Source organism: Miscanthus floridulus, chromosome 4, assembly GCF_019320115.1.
Source record: "Miscanthus floridulus cultivar M001 chromosome 4, ASM1932011v1, whole genome shotgun sequence".
NCBI classification, from domain to species: domain Eukaryota; kingdom Viridiplantae; phylum Streptophyta; class Magnoliopsida; order Poales; family Poaceae; genus Miscanthus; species Miscanthus floridulus.
The window spans coordinates 114,168,368-114,187,999 of NC_089583.1; the positions used below are offsets into that span (position 1 = coordinate 114,168,368).

General features: G+C 45.1%; 3 protein-coding genes across 8 annotated transcripts; all 3 read left to right on the forward strand.

The window, feature by feature from the left end:
* Positions 1–1,593: 1,593 nt before the first annotated feature.
* LOC136552704 (uncharacterized) lies at positions 1,594–4,856 on the forward strand. 3 transcript variants are annotated; one of them, XM_066544267.1, is made up of 10 exons: positions 1,602–1,878; positions 2,064–2,120; positions 2,223–2,290; positions 2,425–2,635; positions 2,705–2,808; positions 3,092–3,167; positions 3,274–3,333; positions 3,417–3,467; positions 3,889–3,967; positions 4,343–4,856. In XM_066544267.1, the coding sequence occupies exons 1-10, from the start codon at positions 1,636–1,638 to the stop codon at positions 4,435–4,437; spliced, it is 1,044 nt and encodes a 347-aa protein (XP_066400364.1). In that variant the 5' UTR covers positions 1,602–1,635; the 3' UTR covers positions 4,438–4,856. The 3 variants fall into 3 exon arrangements, with proteins under 3 accessions (XP_066400366.1, XP_066400364.1, XP_066400365.1); XM_066544268.1 differs by having other exon boundaries at positions 1,607–1,878; positions 2,708–2,808; XM_066544269.1 differs by lacking the exon at positions 3,417–3,467 and having other exon boundaries at positions 1,594–1,878.
* A 2,254-nt stretch (positions 4,857–7,110) lies between these two features.
* LOC136550391 (uncharacterized) lies at positions 7,111–11,223 on the forward strand. Of its 4 annotated transcripts, XM_066541947.1 has the most exons (6): positions 7,113–7,328; positions 7,480–7,593; positions 9,671–9,868; positions 9,950–10,187; positions 10,562–10,680; positions 10,765–11,223. In XM_066541947.1, exons 2-6 carry the CDS (start codon positions 7,549–7,551, stop codon positions 10,927–10,929), a joined length of 765 nt encoding a protein of 254 aa, XP_066398044.1. In that variant the 5' UTR covers positions 7,113–7,328; positions 7,480–7,548; the 3' UTR covers positions 10,930–11,223. The 4 variants fall into 4 exon arrangements, with proteins under 4 accessions (XP_066398041.1, XP_066398044.1, XP_066398042.1 ...); XM_066541944.1 differs by having other exon boundaries at positions 7,111–7,593; XM_066541945.1 differs by having other exon boundaries at positions 7,120–7,593; positions 9,953–10,187.
* Positions 11,224–12,175: 952 nt separating this feature from the next.
* Positions 12,176–14,596, forward strand: LOC136550393 (probable calcium-binding protein CML13). Its single transcript, XM_066541948.1, has 7 exons — positions 12,176–12,495; positions 12,798–12,915; positions 12,994–13,030; positions 13,108–13,135; positions 13,626–13,778; positions 14,184–14,286; positions 14,389–14,596. Exons 1-7 carry the CDS (start codon positions 12,481–12,483, stop codon positions 14,451–14,453), a joined length of 519 nt encoding a protein of 172 aa, XP_066398045.1. The 5' UTR covers positions 12,176–12,480; the 3' UTR covers positions 14,454–14,596.
* Positions 14,597–19,632: the final 5,036 nt, after the last annotated feature.

Genomic DNA, 19,632 nt, shown 5'->3' on the forward strand with positions numbered 1-19,632 from the left:
ACAACTGTAGCAGCGTCCGGATATGAAAGCACGGAGTACCTCCTAAGCCCCTCCTGCAAATTGGTACGCATAGAAGCATAAGAAAGTGCTACAAATGGAAGATAATAGAAGTGTTTCCTAACTTATTTTATATCCATAAACCTATAAATAAATTTAATTTTTACGGGTTTTCATAAAACACTGCACAAGTTAAGCAAATATGAAAATTCGTGAAATCCCATTATCTTTAGTTGTCCGCGAGTGCCACTACTCTTTGCTTGATCTGTCTGGGCTGCCTCTGGCATGGCATAAGCCATGAGGTCTTAGAGCAACTCTAAGAGGCTCTTTAAATCTTTTCTAAATGCTAGTAATAGAGTGTTTGGTGAAAATTTACCCTCCAACAGCTTCTCGAAATGATTATCCAAATATAGCCGTCTTCTATTTCGGATTTTTCGCTAGCCAAAAATAGAAGATGAGAATGACTCTCTAGAGTGCGCATGAGATATAAAAAAACTGTTGGAGAGTGAAAAGATATAGAAAATGTTTTTTTTATGCAAGTGCCTCTTCAAATGATGATTTAGAAAGTGAGATTTAAAAAAGCTCTCGGAGACGCTCTTATATATTTTAATTGTTCACATGCGTAATGTTATTCTTAACTTGTCCCTCCTTGCCTGAGTTTATGAGATGCCACTGCTTTTCTTACACGTGGTGGTACGAGTCCATATCAATTTTCACTTGTTCTTTTTCAGAACCATAATGATACGCCACGGACGTCTCGATCCGTGTCGCCAGTCCACGTCGCGTGTCGCCCCCCCCCCCCCCCCCGCCCACTCCGTGCTCACTCCCTCCCTTCCATCACACGCGCAACCTGCTCCCACCTGTCGCACGCGCCGCCTGCCCGGCTGAGCCAAGGCCGGTGCTAGCGGTGCTGATGATGGTGGTGCTCGCGCGCCACAGCTGGTACTGGTGCTGGTGGCACTCGAGCGCTGTCGCTCGCCGCTGGCTCCCACTCCGACACCAGGAATCGACCGCCCCCGGCCTTCCCTACGTTGCAAAACGCATGGTTGAAGTGTTTCAGATGTATGTTTCACATGGATGTTGCAATGGTAGTTTTCGAATGTTGCACATGTTGCAATGGTTATACACGTATGTTGTAAGAGTTTATTCAAAATGCTCCATCTGTTTCAGAAGCATGTTGCAAGTGTTTTTATCTGGATGTTGCATATGTTGCAGTGGCTATGTTGCAAATGTATGTTCCAAATGTTTCATCTATTTCATACATACGTTAGCAATTGTTTCATCTAAGTGTTGCAAAAGTAGATCTAAACGTAGGGTTGTTGAGCGAGGAACAGAGAGCTAGCGCGGGAGTCATGACGGCATCGATGTAGGGAGGCGCAGGCCGCGCAGCGTCGGTGTGGAAGAGACAGGGAAGTCATCCGAGCGGCGTGGAAGAGACGGGAGCGAAGTGTTTGAGGCGTCGGTGTGAGAGAGACGGGGCCGAGTCGAGCGCCGTGGTCATGTTCCTCTCCATTTGCCTAGAGAACGTGGTGGGTTCTGATTCGTTGCGCTTGCCTTACGCCGTGAAGCGAGCCAAAGCAGAGAGGCGTCCGATCTCGCACGGACGGCAGATACGTGGTCGACAACACCTCGACGTGGATGCGGCGACAACGCCAGAGGGCCCCCGACTCGGCTCCCCTGTTCCTCCCGGTCTCGCAGTTCCTCAACCCGTCGGCTCTCCCCGTCGCCTGCACCGCAGATCGCCGAAGCGAGGCAGGCAAGCTCGGGACCAAATCCGCTGCGGGCAGCTGGAGCGGTAGGGCCATGGAGACGCCGCCGCCTTTCCAGGAGTCCGCCCACTGCGACGTCTGCCGCTGCACCTTCAGCGCCTTCCGCCGCCGTGTACGGATCCCCTTCTCTCCCCATATATACATCTCTGATCCCTGAACCGATCTCGCTCGTTCTGGTGTGAATTCCTCCCTTCTCTCGCTGCGAATCCGAGCACGCGTGCATCGGCCCTGATTCCAGCTTCGGAGAACTAAAGATACCATGACTGACTTTTTCCTCTCTTTTTTCCCCCCTGACAGCATCACTGCCGCAGCTGCGGACGGACGCTCTGTCACGAGCATTCTTCGTACCACATGGTGAGGAACCGAATGTTAAATCAAATTGTACGTGGCCTAGCTCTTGCAGACGGGCAGGTACTGGGTTGAGAGTGTTTGACCCTCAGCTTCAACCTGTTTCAGGCTCTCCCGCAGTATGGGATATATACCGACGTCAGAGTCTGCTACGATTGCTTCAACGAATCCTCGAGGTATCCATCCTCTTATCATTTAAATTTAAGGTGGAATCTGATTGTGTGCTTGCAATCACTTATGTTTAAAACTTTAGAAGTAAGCAGCTTGACTTGGGTATGCATTTAACTAGCATTGTCCTGTGATGTTGCAGCCAAGGACGTGCTGGTAATGCAGCGTCGGCTGGTAGCATTTCTGGAGCAGCTGACTCTTTTTCAGGGCTGAGTTTGGGTAAAGAGGATGCTTCGTCGCCTATGAAGAATTTAACAGTTCAGAGCGCGGCACCCCTTATTGAGTGCAAATGTGGGATGCCTTTGTGTATATGTGAAGCACCAAAACCAGAACCTGCACCTGCACCTGTAAAGGTTGATGGCAATCCATTTTTATCTACACTTTGTTGAGGTTTCCAACCTAAACTCAATGATCCTATGCAGCAGAATATCAGCAGCGTTCCTTCAACCACACAGTCGAATCCAAGGCCAAAGAAGCCTGCTAACACCCAACAGAAGGCTTCAGCTACTTCCAGTAGCAACTCAAGGTTGGTTGGTCCTGGTGTTCCATAACATTGGCCATATATCTTATCTCTATCTACTCATTTTTTTTTTGGATATGTTTATCCCTTTATTATGGTACGTGCCAAATTTTCCAAGCAAGAATCGGAACTATATTTTGGCCATTAGCTTTGCTGCTTTATTGCTTGTACATATGCAATAGGGAGATTGATAATGTCTGTGTTAAGTGCTGTTAACAAGTGTTCTAACTTTGAAGTTATCATCTCAACCCCCACCCCACCCCCCTATCCTCGTTCGTTGTTCTTGTAGCTCATTCTTAAATATTGGATTGATGAGCAACGATAGCAATGATAAGGGTCTTTCTGACTATGAAGTTAGTGGGGAGGTAAGTTTTTTTCCCCCGTTGTGTGCCCTTCTCCTTCTATATTTTCCATCATTCCACTGGCTTCATGAAGTAGGATTTTGTGTAACCTAGTCTTTACTGCTTACAGGGACTGAGAGAAGCAATTAAAGGCGGGGATGCTAAGGGTGTAAAGAAACTTCTTACACAGGTACAACTTCTCTTTCTTGTCTGATCTTGTCATCTTGATTTTTTTTTAATTCCACCTTGATTCTTACATTCAACATCGGGAAGGGAGTGGATTGCAACTACTGCGACAAACAAGGATTTACTTTGCTGCATTTGGTATGAGTTCTTTTGATGTCATCCTTGTGGTTGAGTTATTCAAGCTTCTTTGTGTGATTTACTGGACTGTTTGTGTATAATGTCTAATCATACCACATTGTTCAAGCTAAATATTTTCACATTAAGGACTACATCACTTGATGATGTATGAGTATAGCATACAGAAATCTGAATGTGCATTATATTACTTCAAAATTTTGAATAGAGTATTTGAAGGAACACAGATGGAAATTAGTAATTGTTCTGTGATTTAGTTGTTTACTTGTTTGCCAGGCGCAGATGCTATATATCTCCATAGCATTAAGGACCCTTTTTCATGTTATCATGAGCAGTTTGCACAACAAAAAGCTCTTTGTATTTCGAATCTGCCAGAACAAATAAGCAAATCTACATGTAATTTATTTCTCTCTGTGACCAACAGGCTGCATTGTTTAACCAGACAGAGATTGCTCTTGTTCTCATGGACCATGGTGCAAATGTTGAAAGCAAAAATGGGCAAGGTAGGTTCCTTTTACTACTTATAAGCCCATTTGTGTGATAATATTGTTTACATTTGTTACTAAATTACTGACATCCAAGTGTTCCCATAGTTGATTCATTGAAATTGCTGTCAGAAGTTATTTTGAACATACACCCGCTCAGTGTGCCCATTCCAATTTTAATTTGCCCCCAAACACTCGAAAAAAATGTTCACTGTAAGTGTAAAGCAAAAGAGGAGCTATTATATGACCTAAATGGCAAAGTGGCTTGAGTTCCATGCTCAATTTGGTTCTATTGAGAGTTATCATCATCATATATTCAGTTACTCACCCAATTTTAAGTAGAGATAGTTATTTCAGTGTCGGAATTGCTAACATTATTAATACGTTGGGCAGGGGAAACTCCTTTGGACTGCGCTCCAGCAATGCTGCAGTACAAGATGCGACAACGGATGGAAGAACTCGCGGCTTCGAGTAGACCACTAGAGTGAACGACATTCGTGCAATTTTCTGCGAGTTTTTCCTATTACAGTTTATGTCAAACGTGGTATCAACGAATAAAGCAGTTATGTGAGCTGAAAGCTTCTTGCTGGTGGGATAGTGTTTGGTCCGCCAGTATATACCATCTAGAAACGTTGGAATGACACTCACGACTCACGCGTATGAAACAATAATATATTGAGCTTCATCCTACATTCCTACTCATGTACCCACGTCTGTAGCCAGTGAATAGTTCCAAACATTTACCATGTACAATATGTTTTTCTTTTACTGAAACAGCATTCCTCTAGGAGATAGCAGTTCAGTGACAGCATAAAGCTTCTTGCCATTGCTGTTTCCTCGAGGCTTGCTGATCGTGGTTGGGTGGAGTACATATCTGAATCATCAATGCCAACTCCGACTTCTTGTCTCTGCAAATGTCATTGTTCGAGTGTATCTGAATCATCGTGGTTGAATATTTTTGTTAATAAATTTAGTAGAAGAAATAAATATTGATATTGATTTCTGCATGTCAAGTTATTTTTTAAAGACTCATAATGTGCTGTTATTTCTGGACGAGTGGACGGAGAGAGAGGGTAGGCTGCTTGGTTCCGACAAGGCAAGCCTCGCCTAGCCTCGCTGGGCGACGAGGAGCTTGCTCACGCCGGCGAGCCAAAATGGCTCTCTTGCACGAGCGAGCAGATCTTGCCGTCACAGTCCCCGAGACCCTCTGGCAAAGAAAGCGAACACCCATCTGTACTAGCTATCCTTGCTCGGCAAGGTGTACCAGAAGCCAGCAAAGAAACCAAGCAGCCCCGTTTTTTTTTTTTTATTACTGAAACAGCATTCTTCTTGCCCATGCCCATGTTGTCGTGGACGTGGACTAGCAGACGAATAAAACGCGCCATCTCCAGGTCGTTGGCGCCGTATGGGCTAGGCCGGTTTGGCTTGGGCTCAAGCTCAAAATATCCGAAGCCGCGGGACGGATCACGGATGAAGTCAGCGCTTGGGCAGAATCGCAGAGACCAGAGAGCCTCGTCAGTGCCGCGGCGGCAACGGATTTTTTAACTCCCCGCGCCTGCGACTGCAAAAATATCTAGCGTCCTCCCCCTGCCAGATCTTCTGTCCTGCCCTGCTCTGCCCTGACGCTCATTGTCGCTGCTTGGAGTAAAGACACAGCTCGCGAGCCTCCGCTCATTGGCCGTGAGAGCTGGAAAGGACCATTAGTATATTGATGACGGCGGAACGGAGGAATCATGTCATCGTGAGTATGCGAGACAGCGATCTGGAACAAAACATTGTGGCTGTCTAATACTAGCATTGTGATTGCCTAACGCTCACAGATGGGTCAGAAAACATTTAGGCTCCGTAGATATTGAGCTGCTGGGATTGAATTGGGTTGTAATACCAAATTAGAGTAGTATTGGAAATAAGTTGCAAAACCAATACTGTTGTTTGGATGCATATGATATTGCTAGTTGGAAATTTGTAACGTGGCAAATACTGATTCATGTTTAGATGTCATTTGATGGAATTGCCAAATGCACATGGCTTCTCCACCGCACTTGCAACCCAGCCCCCACGCCACACCACCTCCCATCGCTGGTGGATCTGAGGAAGGACCACCGCGACGGGAAAATGAAGCTCGATGAGGGAGCAGCGGTGATGGAGGAGAAGGGAGCTCGACGTCGACGCTGAGGAGCTGCCTCGCCACAGGTCACAATGGATCTGAGGAGGGAGCTAGACTGCGGGGAAGGAGCTGCCGGAGCTGGGGAAGAAGAGGTGGTCGGAGCTGGGGAAGGAGCTGCCGGAACTGGGGAAGAAGAGGTGGCCGGAGCTGGGGAAGGAGACCACAACAGCCGGACCTCCAGAGATGGGGAGGAAGGAGCCCATGCACGGAGAGGGTCGCGATGACTCGCGACGGGGGCGTCGGGGCTCGCATGCAGATTGCTTACGTGATGGAAATCGGCGGAGGTTGGGACGGTGCGAGCGAAGAGGGAGTCGTCGGGGCTTGGTTCGGGGGGCGGCCGGCGGCGTTGGAGTCAGGGTCAGGAGAGCTGCGAGGGAGGCGTCGGGGCCAAGGAGTGGAGGGCGGCGCTTGGCTCGAGGGCGGCCGGTGGCGTCGGGGTCGGGAGAGCGGCTAGGGAGGCGTCGGGGTCCCCAATTCCACCCAATACAGAGGGGTGATGCTTCGTATTGGGAGATGCCAGTTTTAGTTATAGTCCAATTCCAAGGTATTAGAGTTCCAATTCCAAATATCAATACCAAGGACATCCAAACAGCAGTATTAAGGAAACTTAATTCCAATTCCATTCTAGACTCCAATATCCCCATCCAAACAGGATATTAAGCAGGTAGAGATGTGTAGCAGTACATCACCTAGACACACGACAGCTACGCGTGTCAAGCCTTATTGTTGACAAATATCACCAGATAATGTTATGCATCGTATCGTGTCTAGCCTGCCATGAGACGTGACATCGTGACCACAAAAATATCTCGCAACAACCCAGTCCGGTCCGACGTCACCACCGCCGGATCATCCATCAGTCAGTGGAGAAGAATATCGTGATGCCATGGGGAGGGAAGGAAGGAAGGCACGGGGAAGGCGTGCAGAGAGGATCCCGGGCCGCCGCACGCCATCTCCCTCCAGAGATAGTATTTCTCACCAAGCGTCCACCGGCTGGCAGCGCGCCCAGCCGGCCCCGGCCAGGCCAGCCCACGTGGAAAAGCGATGCCACGGCGGAGTGAAGCCGGATAAAATGCGCGGCCTGTCCCCTCCCCCGCTCGGGTTCGACTCAACCGGTCCACCGCTTTCACCCGCTCGGCTCCGTTTCCGTCGCTCCGAAGTCCGAACGAAGGAGCCGCGCCACGCGAGAGGGGCCGGGGAGCGTCGCGGACGGTAGGTTTCTCGAATCCTCCTCCGCCTCGTCCCTCGTCGTCGACAGACCACAGCTCAGTCTCTTCCTACTGCTGCGGTTGTGATGCTTGCCGCGCTTGTGGCCGTGGAGGCGCTGATGCGAGGCTTTGATGCGGCGGTGATGCATTTGCAGGTGACGGTTTTGTGTCTCGGTGGGCGGGGGTGTGGACGACCGACCGACCGGAGTGGAAGACCGGAGATCATGGAGGAGGGGGCGCCCGATCTACGAGAGCTTGTGCGCCTGCCGGTAAACTTTTCGCCCAGCTCGTTTGGTTTGACCGCGGATTCGTTTGGTTGGTGTGCAGTTGTGGCGCGGAGTTGTTTTAGATGTTTGTATGGGTGATCTGCTGAGCGACCTGGTTTTGCTAAAAAATTCGAGTGGATGTTTGATTTTAGGTTAACAAGAAGGGGCGTAGATTTTTGGGACCTCTTTGTTAGTATCGCCGAGCACAAAATGGAGTAGTAGAATCACGGTTTCTTCAGGAAGCCGTAGCACAGCTTTTTTTTTTTTTTCAGGATTTACGGGGATACATGAGATTTTATATGATTCATTCAACTGGTCATGGCTTGAGCATCTTGAACGATATGCAGCTCACAATAGTTTGCCTGCATAGCTGTTGCTATTGATTTGGTGGAAAAAACAGTTACCGTGTATGGCTGCCGGTTTTGACATTACTTGGATTATGTTTTTCGTCTGCATTGCTCAGAGATCGTGAGGCTTTCATGAGGTGTATTAAATGAGTGAAGGTGGTGCTAAGTCGCCAAATTATCAAGGTTGCGCCACAAGTCTTTAAGTGTGATACTTGAGCATTCCATGCTATTAAAAGACAATTTCTTTGAACAATTGTAATCTGCAATCTGAATCATTCTGTTAAGTTGCTTTATCTTGACTGATGTGATGTGCAAAAAACTTTTTAGTGATAACTTTGCTGACCTTTCATTGGAGGGGACAAGTAGACATGGACAAAAAGGGTAATTCAGTTAAGTTGTACTTTGGAGTTTTGGGGACAGGTTGATTATTCAGCTCTTCTGGGTTCAACCTTTTAGGGGTTGTTTGGATCTTAAGTTTTGTGAAAACCAGAACCCTTAAAACCCGTTTTTAGTTCGTTACCCAGAAAACCCTGTTTGTTTTCTCTAACTAACTTCGACATAAGTAAAAACAGCTCCAGTAAACTCAGAATACCAAGTTTTACTAAAATCTAATCCTAGACGTTTTTATAAAATCCGTCATAAGCTAAGCACGTTTCTCCGGCCATAAATCTCGCATCTCCGTTGGTTCCTGTACCAACTAGCTTTGACGGGAATGATCAGTTTGCATGGCGATCAAATTTGTGTCTTTGTTATTTGATTCCAAAGAAGAACCCGTGAAAGTAATTGCGATCCAAACACAGTAATGTATAAATCAACAATAACAGAATACCTACTTAAAACAGGTTTATCTAAAATTGATGGTAAAACATATTTTCTAAAAACTGATTTATAATTAAGAGATCCAAACAACCACTTAGTATGTTGCCACAATGGTAATTGGCTATTTCAGTGTGCTTTTTTTGGCGTGGGATTCAAGGGGACACATGATATCTTCATATGATTTATATGGTCATGTCATGGCCACGAGCATCTGGAAGGATATGATGCTCACAATGGTTTGCTTGGATAGCTGTTGTGCAACGTAAGGATGCGATTTACTTGGTTTGCAAAACCAGCTATTGCAAATGACTGTCGGTTTTGATATCACTTGGATTTTGTTTTCCTACTGCATTGTTCGAGATGTGTGAGGTTTTCATGAAGTACATTAGATGAGAGAAATGGGTGGTAAGTCGCCATAGTATCAAGGCTGCGCCATGAGTCTTGTGTGATACTTGATCATTCCATACTGTCAAAAGACAATTTCTTTAAACAATTGTATTCTGCAACCTGAATCATTCAGTTAAGTTGCTGTAACATGACTGATGTGATGTGCAGAATATTTTTTAGTGCCAACTCTGATGAACTTTCATTTGAGGGGCCAATTATGGACAAAAGGGTAATTCATTTGAGTTGTACTTACGATTTGCATGGACTAGTTGATTAGTTAGGCCATTTTGGTTAAATCTTTTATTGTTGTTGTTGTTGTTGTGGTAGCTGGTTATTTCAGTGTTCTTTTTAATGCCATTTTCTTTCTGAATGTACCCTTGCAATGCTTGAGCAGCATTCCCATATTTCTATCATGTCACTTAGAGATCAAGAGTCCAAGACCACAAATACTCAGATCAGCATTTGAATTTTGTACTCGTCATTTCTTTTGGAGGACCTATCATGAAGTTCTTCCATTCATGTCCCAGGATGTTCTCGTGGTATGCTCATCTACTAGATGGACAGATGAAAAGCACATGCTTTATCTTCAATTATTGGAAGAAACATTTGTGCGCCAATTACATGAAAGTGGTTGCAGCTTTAAGGGACTGTTCAATCGCTCTCCAAGATGTTGTAGGCGTATGAAATCATCTAAGCAAATTGTTAAATACACTACACCTGATCAGGTATAAGCAAAGGCTATATCCCCTCATTATTTGACAGAAAATGGAAGGAAGCAGCTGTAACATATATTTTGTATGATGCAGCAGGGATGTTGTGCCATAGTTGAGGGTGACAGAGTCAAGTCCTGCATAAAGGCCGAGCATGTTGAGTCACCTTCCTGTTGTGGAAATCAGCAAGATGAAAAAGTTCGTTCCATGGAAGATAATGCATCAACCACTGAGCCTGTGGAAAAAGCCACTTCCCATGCAAGGGCAGCAAGCCCAGGACAAGCTTCCACGTGCTATGTTGGCAAACACAGATATTCACCTTCCAGAAGCGCAGGTAGAGGGGTATCTATCAGATGTCCTTTTGCAAATGCTGTTGCATATCGATCTGTAGTTACTCCAAAAAGGAAGAAAACTATTTCCAAATTTTAATTGTCTTCTATGAGATTATTGCAAAACAAAGCAACAATTGATTTCCCCAAATTTTATTTCAAGTGTAAGCTGTTAAAATTGTTTGTGGGTTGGAAAAAAGGCATCTTGCTCAGTGTCTTGTTTTCCTGAGATCTGACCAGTAGAAGTGCACCTTGGGAATTATGACATGTGTTTCTTCATATCCAGACTATGAACACAAAATATTTAAAGGTATTAAGTTCATTTACTTGAGTGACATGGCCAGATTTTTACAAGAGAACAACTCGTGCATTTACTCAGAGGGGTCGGATCAGAATTTTGATGAGGAGACCCAAGGGACTGGAGAATCAAGACGAGGATGCAACCGAAAGCGACTGAAATCTGCTGATGGTACGAGGGATCGTCAGGTAATTGACCATGTGTGTAGCGTACCTTTTAGTTGTGTTCTGCCGCTGTTCTATGTTTTATGAAAACATTCTTACTTCACATCACATTGTCAATAGGTGGTTCTGGTTGTGAAGGCAGAAGCCCATCAGGTGGGCTGCCTTGATGTGAGTGACAAAACTAGCGGTAACTGCAGTGCAGCATCAAAAGTGCATGCTGGATTACTTGATGTTGAAGCTGGGTCTCCCTCTGGCTACTGCAAGGATCATGGACCAAAAGGATAATGCAATGTCCACGGAGTGATCTCTGGAGTTGACTAACACACTCACCTGGTAGTAACTGAATCAGAGAGAAAGTCAAGCAGTGCAAGTTTGTAAAATAAACTAGCTTACCCTTTATTCTGGTTTGGAAGTCAAAATAGTTCGTTCAATTTAGCCTTTAGATTGATTCGAGTCAGTTGATGGTTTTGTTGTGTTTCTGAGTGACCCTGATGTATGAAAACAAATTTCCTTTGTTCTGTGTTTGGTGCTGTAACCTGTAAATGGAGTGCTTTCATATTTTGGTTAACGTCATATCTACATTTTGGTTTACTATTCATATAAGAATTTCGAACGCGTTAGGTTGTTTCGCTCTCCAAGTTTGCCTCACTCGCTTGGGCAACCTTTCCCTTGTTTTTCAATTCAACCAAATTTTGATAATATTTGGACTGCTGGCCCCTCTATATAACAAAGAAAAATTCGTATTTCTAGCTCCGCCAGTGGCTGAGCAAAGGAACCAAACTGTCCTTAACTTTTGATGGTTGACACCTGCCTGCTAGAGGACCTAGATTTCTTGCAAACAGAAAGGAGTTCCCGGGACCAGATTTTTTGCAAAAGAGAGGGGGTTCCAGCGACCATGAGTCTCCATATACAATTGCTTCCAGGGACCAGGAGTCTCCATATCAATTGCAAATATTGTCTTTATGAATTCTGATAATGTGTTACGCATGGAGCTTCCTTTGGAGAAGAATGTTAATATGTTATGATCTTTTTAGAGTTTCAGGGCAAAATCCCCGGCCATTGCATTATCACAAGGACCAAAACAGTTTAGCATCCTTATAATATGTTATGAATGGATTCAAATTTCACCTATTTTGCTCACAGCTCTACAAATAATATCGAGTCCACCAAAGTGAACGTGCAGTCTTCGCCACAGCAAGTACAGCTGTAAGATGGAAAAACTAGTTAAATTTTGAATTTTTTTGCACAACGTCTTTTTTTTAGTTGGGCTTGAATAAGACTATCTCCAACAACAACACCTAAAATACAAGACACATTCATCCTTTGGATAGCGTTATAGTAAAAAGTTCAATATCTATTCGACATCTTCTCCAACAACCAGACTTAAAAGAGAATCCTTTCTGCAAATGGGTTTCCAGGAGAGAGGATACTCATATTTGGGTTGTGTCTCTCAGCCAACCTAAAATAGATCTTCTGTATAGGTAGTCTGTTGGAGGTTAATTTTGGATCTCTCTCTAACCATTTTAGGTTTAGATGTCCTTACTGGAGACGGTCTAAACCTGCCAAGGCCTACAATAGACCTTTTCTACTTTGAAGGCCGAGAGCCCCGAGATGAGGAAGCAAGAGCAACGCCTTGCCAGTTAACTTGCGTTCACCCCTCCGACGGTCCGACCTCAGTTCCCCACTTCACGCGTCACCCCTCTCCTCCGCCTCTCCCGTTCACGCGGTCCGAACTCCCAACTCTCTCGCTCGCGCGCGCGCTCTCTCTATCCGGCGACGACTGGGCGAGCGGCGCCACCACCCTACGCCAGGTCTTCGTGGAGCCCATCGCCGGCGATGAGTTTCAACCAGGTACGCCCGCCCCTTTTCCCTTCCCGCTGCGTAAAACCGAGCTCCCTGAACCCTAATGTAAGCTATTTGTATTCGGATCTGACACAATTACAGGCCGCTAGCTTCGATTTTCTTTTTAGTTTTTTTGCAAAAAAAATATCGGTGCATACGTGCTAGATCCACCCCTGGTTGCAACATGTCCATCTAAAACCATTAGGTTGAGTTTTGTTTTTATACTAGGATGAATTGTCTCAAATTGTGGATTCTAGTATTCTTGTGATGACTTGATCGTTGATCTCACTTGTGACGTGTGAAATTTGTAGTCTACTGTCAAGGGGCAGACCAGGAGGGAGAGGCCTAGAGTTCGCCCTCATGGCCTGACGCAGCAGAAGAGGCAGGAAATAAAGGAAGCATTTGATCTGTTTGATACAGATAACTCTGGTACTGACAATTTCCTTTGGGGGATTGCTTTCCTGGTGTTGGTACTGTTGATATCTTACTAGTATACTTATCTCACAGGAACCATTGATGCAAAAGAGCTGAATGTTGCCATGAGGTAAGGCTGGCATAACCATTCTCATTTTAACAGCCGAGCTGCAACCAGGCCTCTGAAATTATTTATTTTGTGTACAGAGCCTTGGGATTTGAGATAACTGAAGAGGTATTATTCGTCCTAGTAGCCTATCCTTTGTTTTAGAGTATATTTTCATTCTCTAGAAAGTGCGTTATAGTTGTCTTGTTCCTCGACAGTTCTACGGCAAAGAATGCTATAGCTCTTCCATTTATGTTAGGTGAATTGATATTGTAATCTTGCATAAGCAGTCCTAGAATAAGCGCAATGTTAAGTAGTGAGAGATAGAGTTCCTGCTGATATTGTTGCGCTGAGCATTTCCTTCTGTTCCTGTTGCAGTGACTGTTTCCTTTTGAGCATATCTTTTAGTGTCCCTATCTTTCATATTTCTTAAGAAGTTAGCTTGTTGATGAGTTGAGTTCATCCTGTCCATGATATATTATGCCCCTCGCGAAAATAAGAGCCACAATATTATTTCATATTTTCTTTTCTGTGTTTGAGCCCATGCAAGTATGGAACCACATCCATGTGCTGTGGAAAGTTCCTTGAAATAACACTACTCACCTTCTGGATAATGCAGCAAATTAGGCAAATGATTGCTGATGTTGACAAAGATGGCAGTGGAGCGATCGACTACGAGGAGTTTGAGCACATGATGACTGCCAAAATCGGAGAGAGGGATAGTAAAGAGGAGCTTTCAAAAGCATTCCGCATTATTGACCAAGATGGAAATGTAAAGCATCATCCCTCTTTTCTTTCACACATGCTTTCTTCTATAGTGTACTGGACTACAATTTTGCTTGCCTTATCTTTTCAATCATGTCAATTATCTTTTCAAGTATGTCAATTGTCAACCTCCTATTAGACAATAAGCAACTAGATTTTCTCTAGTCAACAATCACCCAAGTGGTTTTCATAACTTAAAGATGACGAATAACGGATGCTTACACAATTTTCAATCTTCTCTCTCCTAGTGTTCTGAGAGCAAAATGTTAGTATGTCTCCCCTTTAGCTTAATGGAATTGACTGAGATAAAGAACACAAAACACTTCTTTGCATCTGTACCATATTCTAAACATGAGTAATCCCTCGGACAATGCTATAGTAGCTCTTAAAGTATGTTTTAATGTCCATGCAGGGAAAGATTTCTAACATTGATATTCAGAGGATTGCCAAAGAACTGGGTGTAAATCTCACCCTCGATGAGATCCAAGACATGGTGCAAGAGGCGGACAGAAATGGTTAGTTGTGCTCTGCCATCTTTCTTTGTTTATGCAAATTAGAAAGACCCTCATTTTTTAAGTTACTAGCTGTAATTTATCTTGATTTCTGGTTTGTCACAGGTGACGGTGAGATAGACTTTGAGGAGTTCATCAGGATGATGAGGAGGACTAGCTATGGCTACTAGGTGTATCTTATTTAGTCCTTGACACCGTCAGTTGGTTTATGATCACCGGGCGTGTGCTTATTGACTGGTGTAATTACTATGAACAATAATGTTGTGATCTGCTTATGCTTATCCTTAAAAAAAATCTTGCTGTGCCAACTTAAGTATGGTAACTTCTATATATGCACCATATTTCTGTTGAAGTTCAATAGCTGGTCGTTTTTCTGAAATTTGTCCAGCTTTCTGAACTCTGTTTAGGAGTGTGGAAGTTTTGTGGCATGTATGCGGTGGATGTTGCGAACATCTGAAACTCTAATTTCGTTGCTATCTGGTAATGAAGTTCGGTTTCAACATCTGAAACTCACTAATTTTTCTGGTGCCGCTGTCGTTGTCGTCGTCTCGTCGAGCAAATGCTATCAGTGATCCATCGTGACAGCGTTGTTCGCTTGAACTTATCAGTCAGCGTTTTTCTCTCACCACAAAACAGCATCAGCCGCAAAACAAATACTTCGGCTCTGCCATCTATCGTGTGGTTGCAAATATGAGCAATGAAGCCAAGTGAAATGGAAATGGTTCATGTTTGTGGAATTGTGGTAGCATTCCTGCTCTATCAATACAAGTTCGGCAGGGGTCCTGCCGACCATTTTCGATAAAATAAAATGTTATAGCAGCTCTGGTCTGTGCTTGTAGACTGGAACTCCAGCGGACCCGTTTTCAGAACGCTAAAGATGTCATCAGTTTGCGCGGTGTCCAGTACGGTACTGGTTGCCTTGGTGTTCAGTTAGCTCGTATGGTAGTGGTAGCTACGGTCTGGCGATCGAACCCACAACTAACCTGAGGTATGCTGTTGTCGGTTGAGGATCATCCGTATGGATTTGGGCCACGGCTTGCTTCTGGCCCCCGCTCTGGATTTCGAGTCAACCGTGAGAAGAGGACAGCCTGCGCCACAGTCTCACAGATCAATCGTTTCAGGAGGACGGCACTGATTGATCGGGTGTTTATTAAACGTTTAAACTGGCAACGGTCACTGGGCTCACTGTCGATGAGCGATGAACCGAGAGCTGCGCGCGGCTCAACAGTCAAGACAACAACGGCGCCGCGCCTACCGTGGCCTGCCCGGCAATGAATCTGTTGGGCCGCTTTGGCGGCGTGGCCGGGCGGGCCACCAGATCTGCCGACTGCCAGGACCGGGAGAAACAAGAACAACTGAACAAGGCCCGGCGGGCGAGCCGAGGAGGCAGCCACGCCAAACACCAACGGCCAAGGCTACAGACTTCCATTCCGTGTCTTTTCCTGCCGCGGTGTCGGAGTGGAAAGCCGAGCAGCCCTCCGCTGCCAGACTCTGAAAAGACGCTGTCGCTTCTGCGCACGCACGGCACAGGGGAGGCCGGGACCCGGCCCCCGGACTCGGGGCGGCGGTGGCCCGGCGGCGGCGCGGGCTCGGGGCAGGAGCACGCGGACACCGCGGTGGCCACCCGTCGGTTCGCGTCCGTGTCGTCGAGGCCCGCGCGGCCGCGCCGCGCCAGCTCCGTCTTCGTCCACGTCCCCGCTCCCGTGCCGCGTCGCTGTTGCCACGCAATTATTTGTCTCGTCCTCTGCTCTGCTGCAAGTCTTTTTGGCTGGGGACGGGAACATGTTTTTACTGGCGGCTAATGACGCTGTCTGCAGCCACTCACGCTGGCGCAAAGCATGTGCTGCGCGCCGCTGCTGCCTGATGATCTGCCTCTGCCATTCTGCCTGTAAACATACAGGAAGAGGAAGGAACAATCCAACTCCAACCAAAAGTGGATCTTTGTAGTATATAGTACGTGAAATTCTCGAGGGAGATGGTTGTACTTGTACGTGTACCGTCGGAGATCCTGATCTTCCGGCGAGACGTCTGGATCCGGCCATAACTCGACGTTCCCACGTATGCGGTGGCTTAGGTGAAGCATTCACTACGCCTTCAAATGGATCACACACCTAGCACGCACGTCTCATTCCCGGGATGCCCGTCCGCCAGGCCAGACCAACAAAAACCCTGCGGCGTAGTACTAGTGCTTACTTATCTGGGTTTTTTTTTTGCGCCTCTTATCTGTTTATTATTATGCACGCACGATCTAGCACACCTCTCGTAGTTAAAGCAGCAGAGTATGAAATTCTCAGAGAAGTACGGAGTACAAGTACACAGTACACGTACACTATGGGTACGTTTTGCCTGCGTACCCGGAGCACATTGCAGGGGTGGACACCAACGCGCGCTTGCACGCCCCCAAAAACGTCCCGGTCGCAGCGGCCCCCACGCAAGCCGTCCGTTTCGTGGCCTTAGCGGGAGCGGACGGCAGGATGGGCCGCCGACTCGCCGTCGCGGGTCCTCGCTGCTGGATGGAATCCTGTGCTTTCCTTCGTCCACTCCACAAACCAACCCGCTTTGGGGTGGAATTAATTAGTGCAGGGGGTTTGGACTGGCGTGAGAGGCACTGGACAGGAATGAATCAAATCTAGCCGATCGTTAATCTGCTGGAAATGGAAGCTTTCCAGTTTGCGCCTCGTAATTTGTGGATTTCGAGACGACGTCAACCTTTTTGCACACCAAATGCTGGTGTTGGTTGCGGTGACAGTTTATTGTTACAGTTAGGAATGTTTTGACTTTTGACGAGGCGGGCGTTATTTCTTTACTCACTTCGTTTCAAAAAATTATATACCTCTCAGCTAAAATACTGAACTTCACAAATTTGTATATACTAATGGTGGGCTTCGCAAATTTCCCAACTTCATGCCGTACGTTGATGGCGAATGAACTGCCACGGCTTCAGAGGCGGAGCAAAAATGTGTTTTCGCCCTTTTTTTTTTTTTTGAAGGGAGGGCAGTATATGTTTTCACAATTTACTCAAATTAATTTCTTTTCTAATAAAAATGTAAGGGCTTAGGTTCTGTTTGGAACAAAGAACGAAAAATTCAGGAATGGAAGAAAATAGAGGAATATGAAAAAAGAATGAATGTGTAAAACAGATAATTGAAAAACACTAGAATTTTATAGGAACGGGTGTTTGGAACACAGGAACATAATTTAGAGTTAGCTGGAAACTCAATGCTTTAAATTAAAATTAACAGTAAATAATTTTCCTTTTTACAAATCTAGTACGTATATATCAAATAAAGCATAGAAGAGGGCCCCAAAAGTAGCATATGAAGAACTGTAGCTCTGAATGATAACTCTACGAGCTTGATTAGTGCTCGGGCACACAGCCACACACACACACACGTGAGCGCTGTAGGAAATTTTCCATTAGCTATGAGTGGATTCTTTCATTTCTCCAAAAGTATAGGCTGCTTCGCCGTTCCAGAGGAAAGTTTTGTACTCGTTCCCGTATTCTAAATGCTGCTACAGTGAAAACCTATAGGAACTACATTCCTGTGTTTTTCCTACGTTCTTCATGTGAACCAAACATGATCTTAGGGGGCTTTTAATTTGCACCCCCTCCCCTATCTCTACCACCGGCGACTTCCACGCCATCAAGGGCAACAACTGGCTAACGAGCAGTGGAGTCGACTTTCACGCCATACGCGACGCGTCAGAGGCCAGCAATTTCATCGTGGAGAAATTCATCAAGAGCAACGACCGGTTAACGAGTGGTGGAGTCGAGTATAGGGCGGGGCTCTGGCCATATCATTTTACATGTCAATAGTTGTATATAAATTTAGTTTCCTCCTTTGTGTTTCCCTGAAATTCGTCTTGTTGTTCTGATAAGAGAAAAAAAAATGGAGGTCAAGATGTTGATTTTGTCAGACAATTTAATTAACTGAGGACAAACTGGCAAGGACTCCTTATCGGTTAAGAATGAGGGTAGAAAAAAAACATACAATTTGTTTAGTTCAAATGTTGGTCCGAAAAGTAGGACGAGAGATTAAAACAAACTTCTAAAACAAAGAGTCCATGTACAGTGACAGCAACCATCCAACCAATTTGTCACAGGGGTAGTATTGTCCTTTCAAATGTCAAAGCTTAGCACAAAAATTGTAAAGGGGGAAAAAATAGGCCAAATGACAGAGAAATAAGGAGCAAATGTTTTAGCTAGTATTTTTTTTTTGTGAAGCCCATGATTAGCATGGCAAATTTGTGAAGCCCGTTGTTTTGGCTAGCAAATAGACAATCTTCTCCTCAGGTTTCACAAAGAGATTTATCATTGAAGTTGAGAAAGATACCACTACTATTGGCAAGTGACCAAATTACACCTTACAAAAAGACAGTCCATAGTGTCTTTCTTGTGGACATCCATCATTCTTGCGTGGATAAAAACGATCCAGCCACTTAGATTTCAGCAATCCACTCCTGCAAACCAGTAGTGGGCCCAAGATTTTGAACTAATTGTGAAATGAATAATTTTTTATTTGACAATCTGAAATCCAATGGAGGACCTAGAATTTTGTTGGTATTCAACACTAAAATTTTCATACGCAAATCAATAAGATCAATTTAGCAATTCAGTAAGCAATGGTAAAATTTGTTATGCAATTTGATATTTTAAAACAAGTACAAACTAACCCAAGTTTGTGCTGTATATGAACCACAAACATTTAGCGTGAATTTTCTTGTCGTTGCCTCGTGCTGATATGCCCTACTACTGCTAGAGTCCACTGCTCCGCCGCACGCCACCGCTAGGTGCTAGGGTTTGGGGTTGGGAAAGAAAACATGAGAGGAAAAGGAGAGCTTGAGCGGTCGAGAGCGGGTGATGTGCCGATGTCTCTAACTTGCGGAGTTATGGTGCGCTTGTCGTCTGCCTAGCGGGATAGAAGTTGGTCCACATGGCGCTGTGCCTTGTTCGGCAGCTGAGTGGGGGTGAAAAAGCAACAGAAAAATACATGTTTTAGGTTGAATTCTTAATACGATATTCGTTTGGCTTATTTTCTTCTTTTTCCAATGCAAATGCGTATATACAGTATATATACAAAAAGTTTTGGTAAATTTTTTGGGTATTTAAATGAATACCCTTGAATTTGGATAGGCCCGTCCCTGCCTGCATTATATGGATTCTTATATAGTTTTTAATATATCCAAACACCACCGTACTAAAATATCGTTTCATTTTGGAACAGCAACAAATTTGCCTCTTGTCTTTGAGAAAATATTTCTGTAGTTACACGTGTATCCAAGAAAAATACAAGAATAAAATACACAGAGTACTTTTACATAAGACCGGCCATGTAATTTCTGTAGAGA

Coding starts and splice junctions, on each gene's coding strand:
- LOC136552704 (XM_066544267.1), top strand. CDS start 1,636: ATGCGGCGACAACGCCAGAGGGCCCCCGACTCGGCTCCCCTGTTCCTC. Junction 2,809..3,091: donor ACTTCCAGTAGCAACTCAAG/GTTGGTTGGTCC, acceptor TTGTTCTTGTAG/CTCATTCTTAAATATTGGAT. Junction 3,168..3,273: donor ACTATGAAGTTAGTGGGGAG/GTAAGTTTTTTT, acceptor TACTGCTTACAG/GGACTGAGAGAAGCAATTAA.
- LOC136550391 (XM_066541944.1), top strand. CDS start 7,411: ATGCTTGCCGCGCTTGTGGCCGTGGAGGCGCTGATGCGAGGCTTTGAT. Junction 10,188..10,561: donor TTCACCTTCCAGAAGCGCAG/GTAGAGGGGTAT, acceptor GCATTTACTCAG/AGGGGTCGGATCAGAATTTT. Junction 10,681..10,764: donor ATCGTCAGGTAATTGACCAT/GTGTGTAGCGTA, acceptor CATTGTCAATAG/GTGGTTCTGGTTGTGAAGGC.
- LOC136550393 (XM_066541948.1), top strand. Junction 13,031..13,107: donor GAGCTGAATGTTGCCATGAG/GTAAGGCTGGCA, acceptor TTTTGTGTACAG/AGCCTTGGGATTTGAGATAA. Junction 13,779..14,183: donor TTATTGACCAAGATGGAAAT/GTAAAGCATCAT, acceptor ATGTCCATGCAG/GGAAAGATTTCTAACATTGA.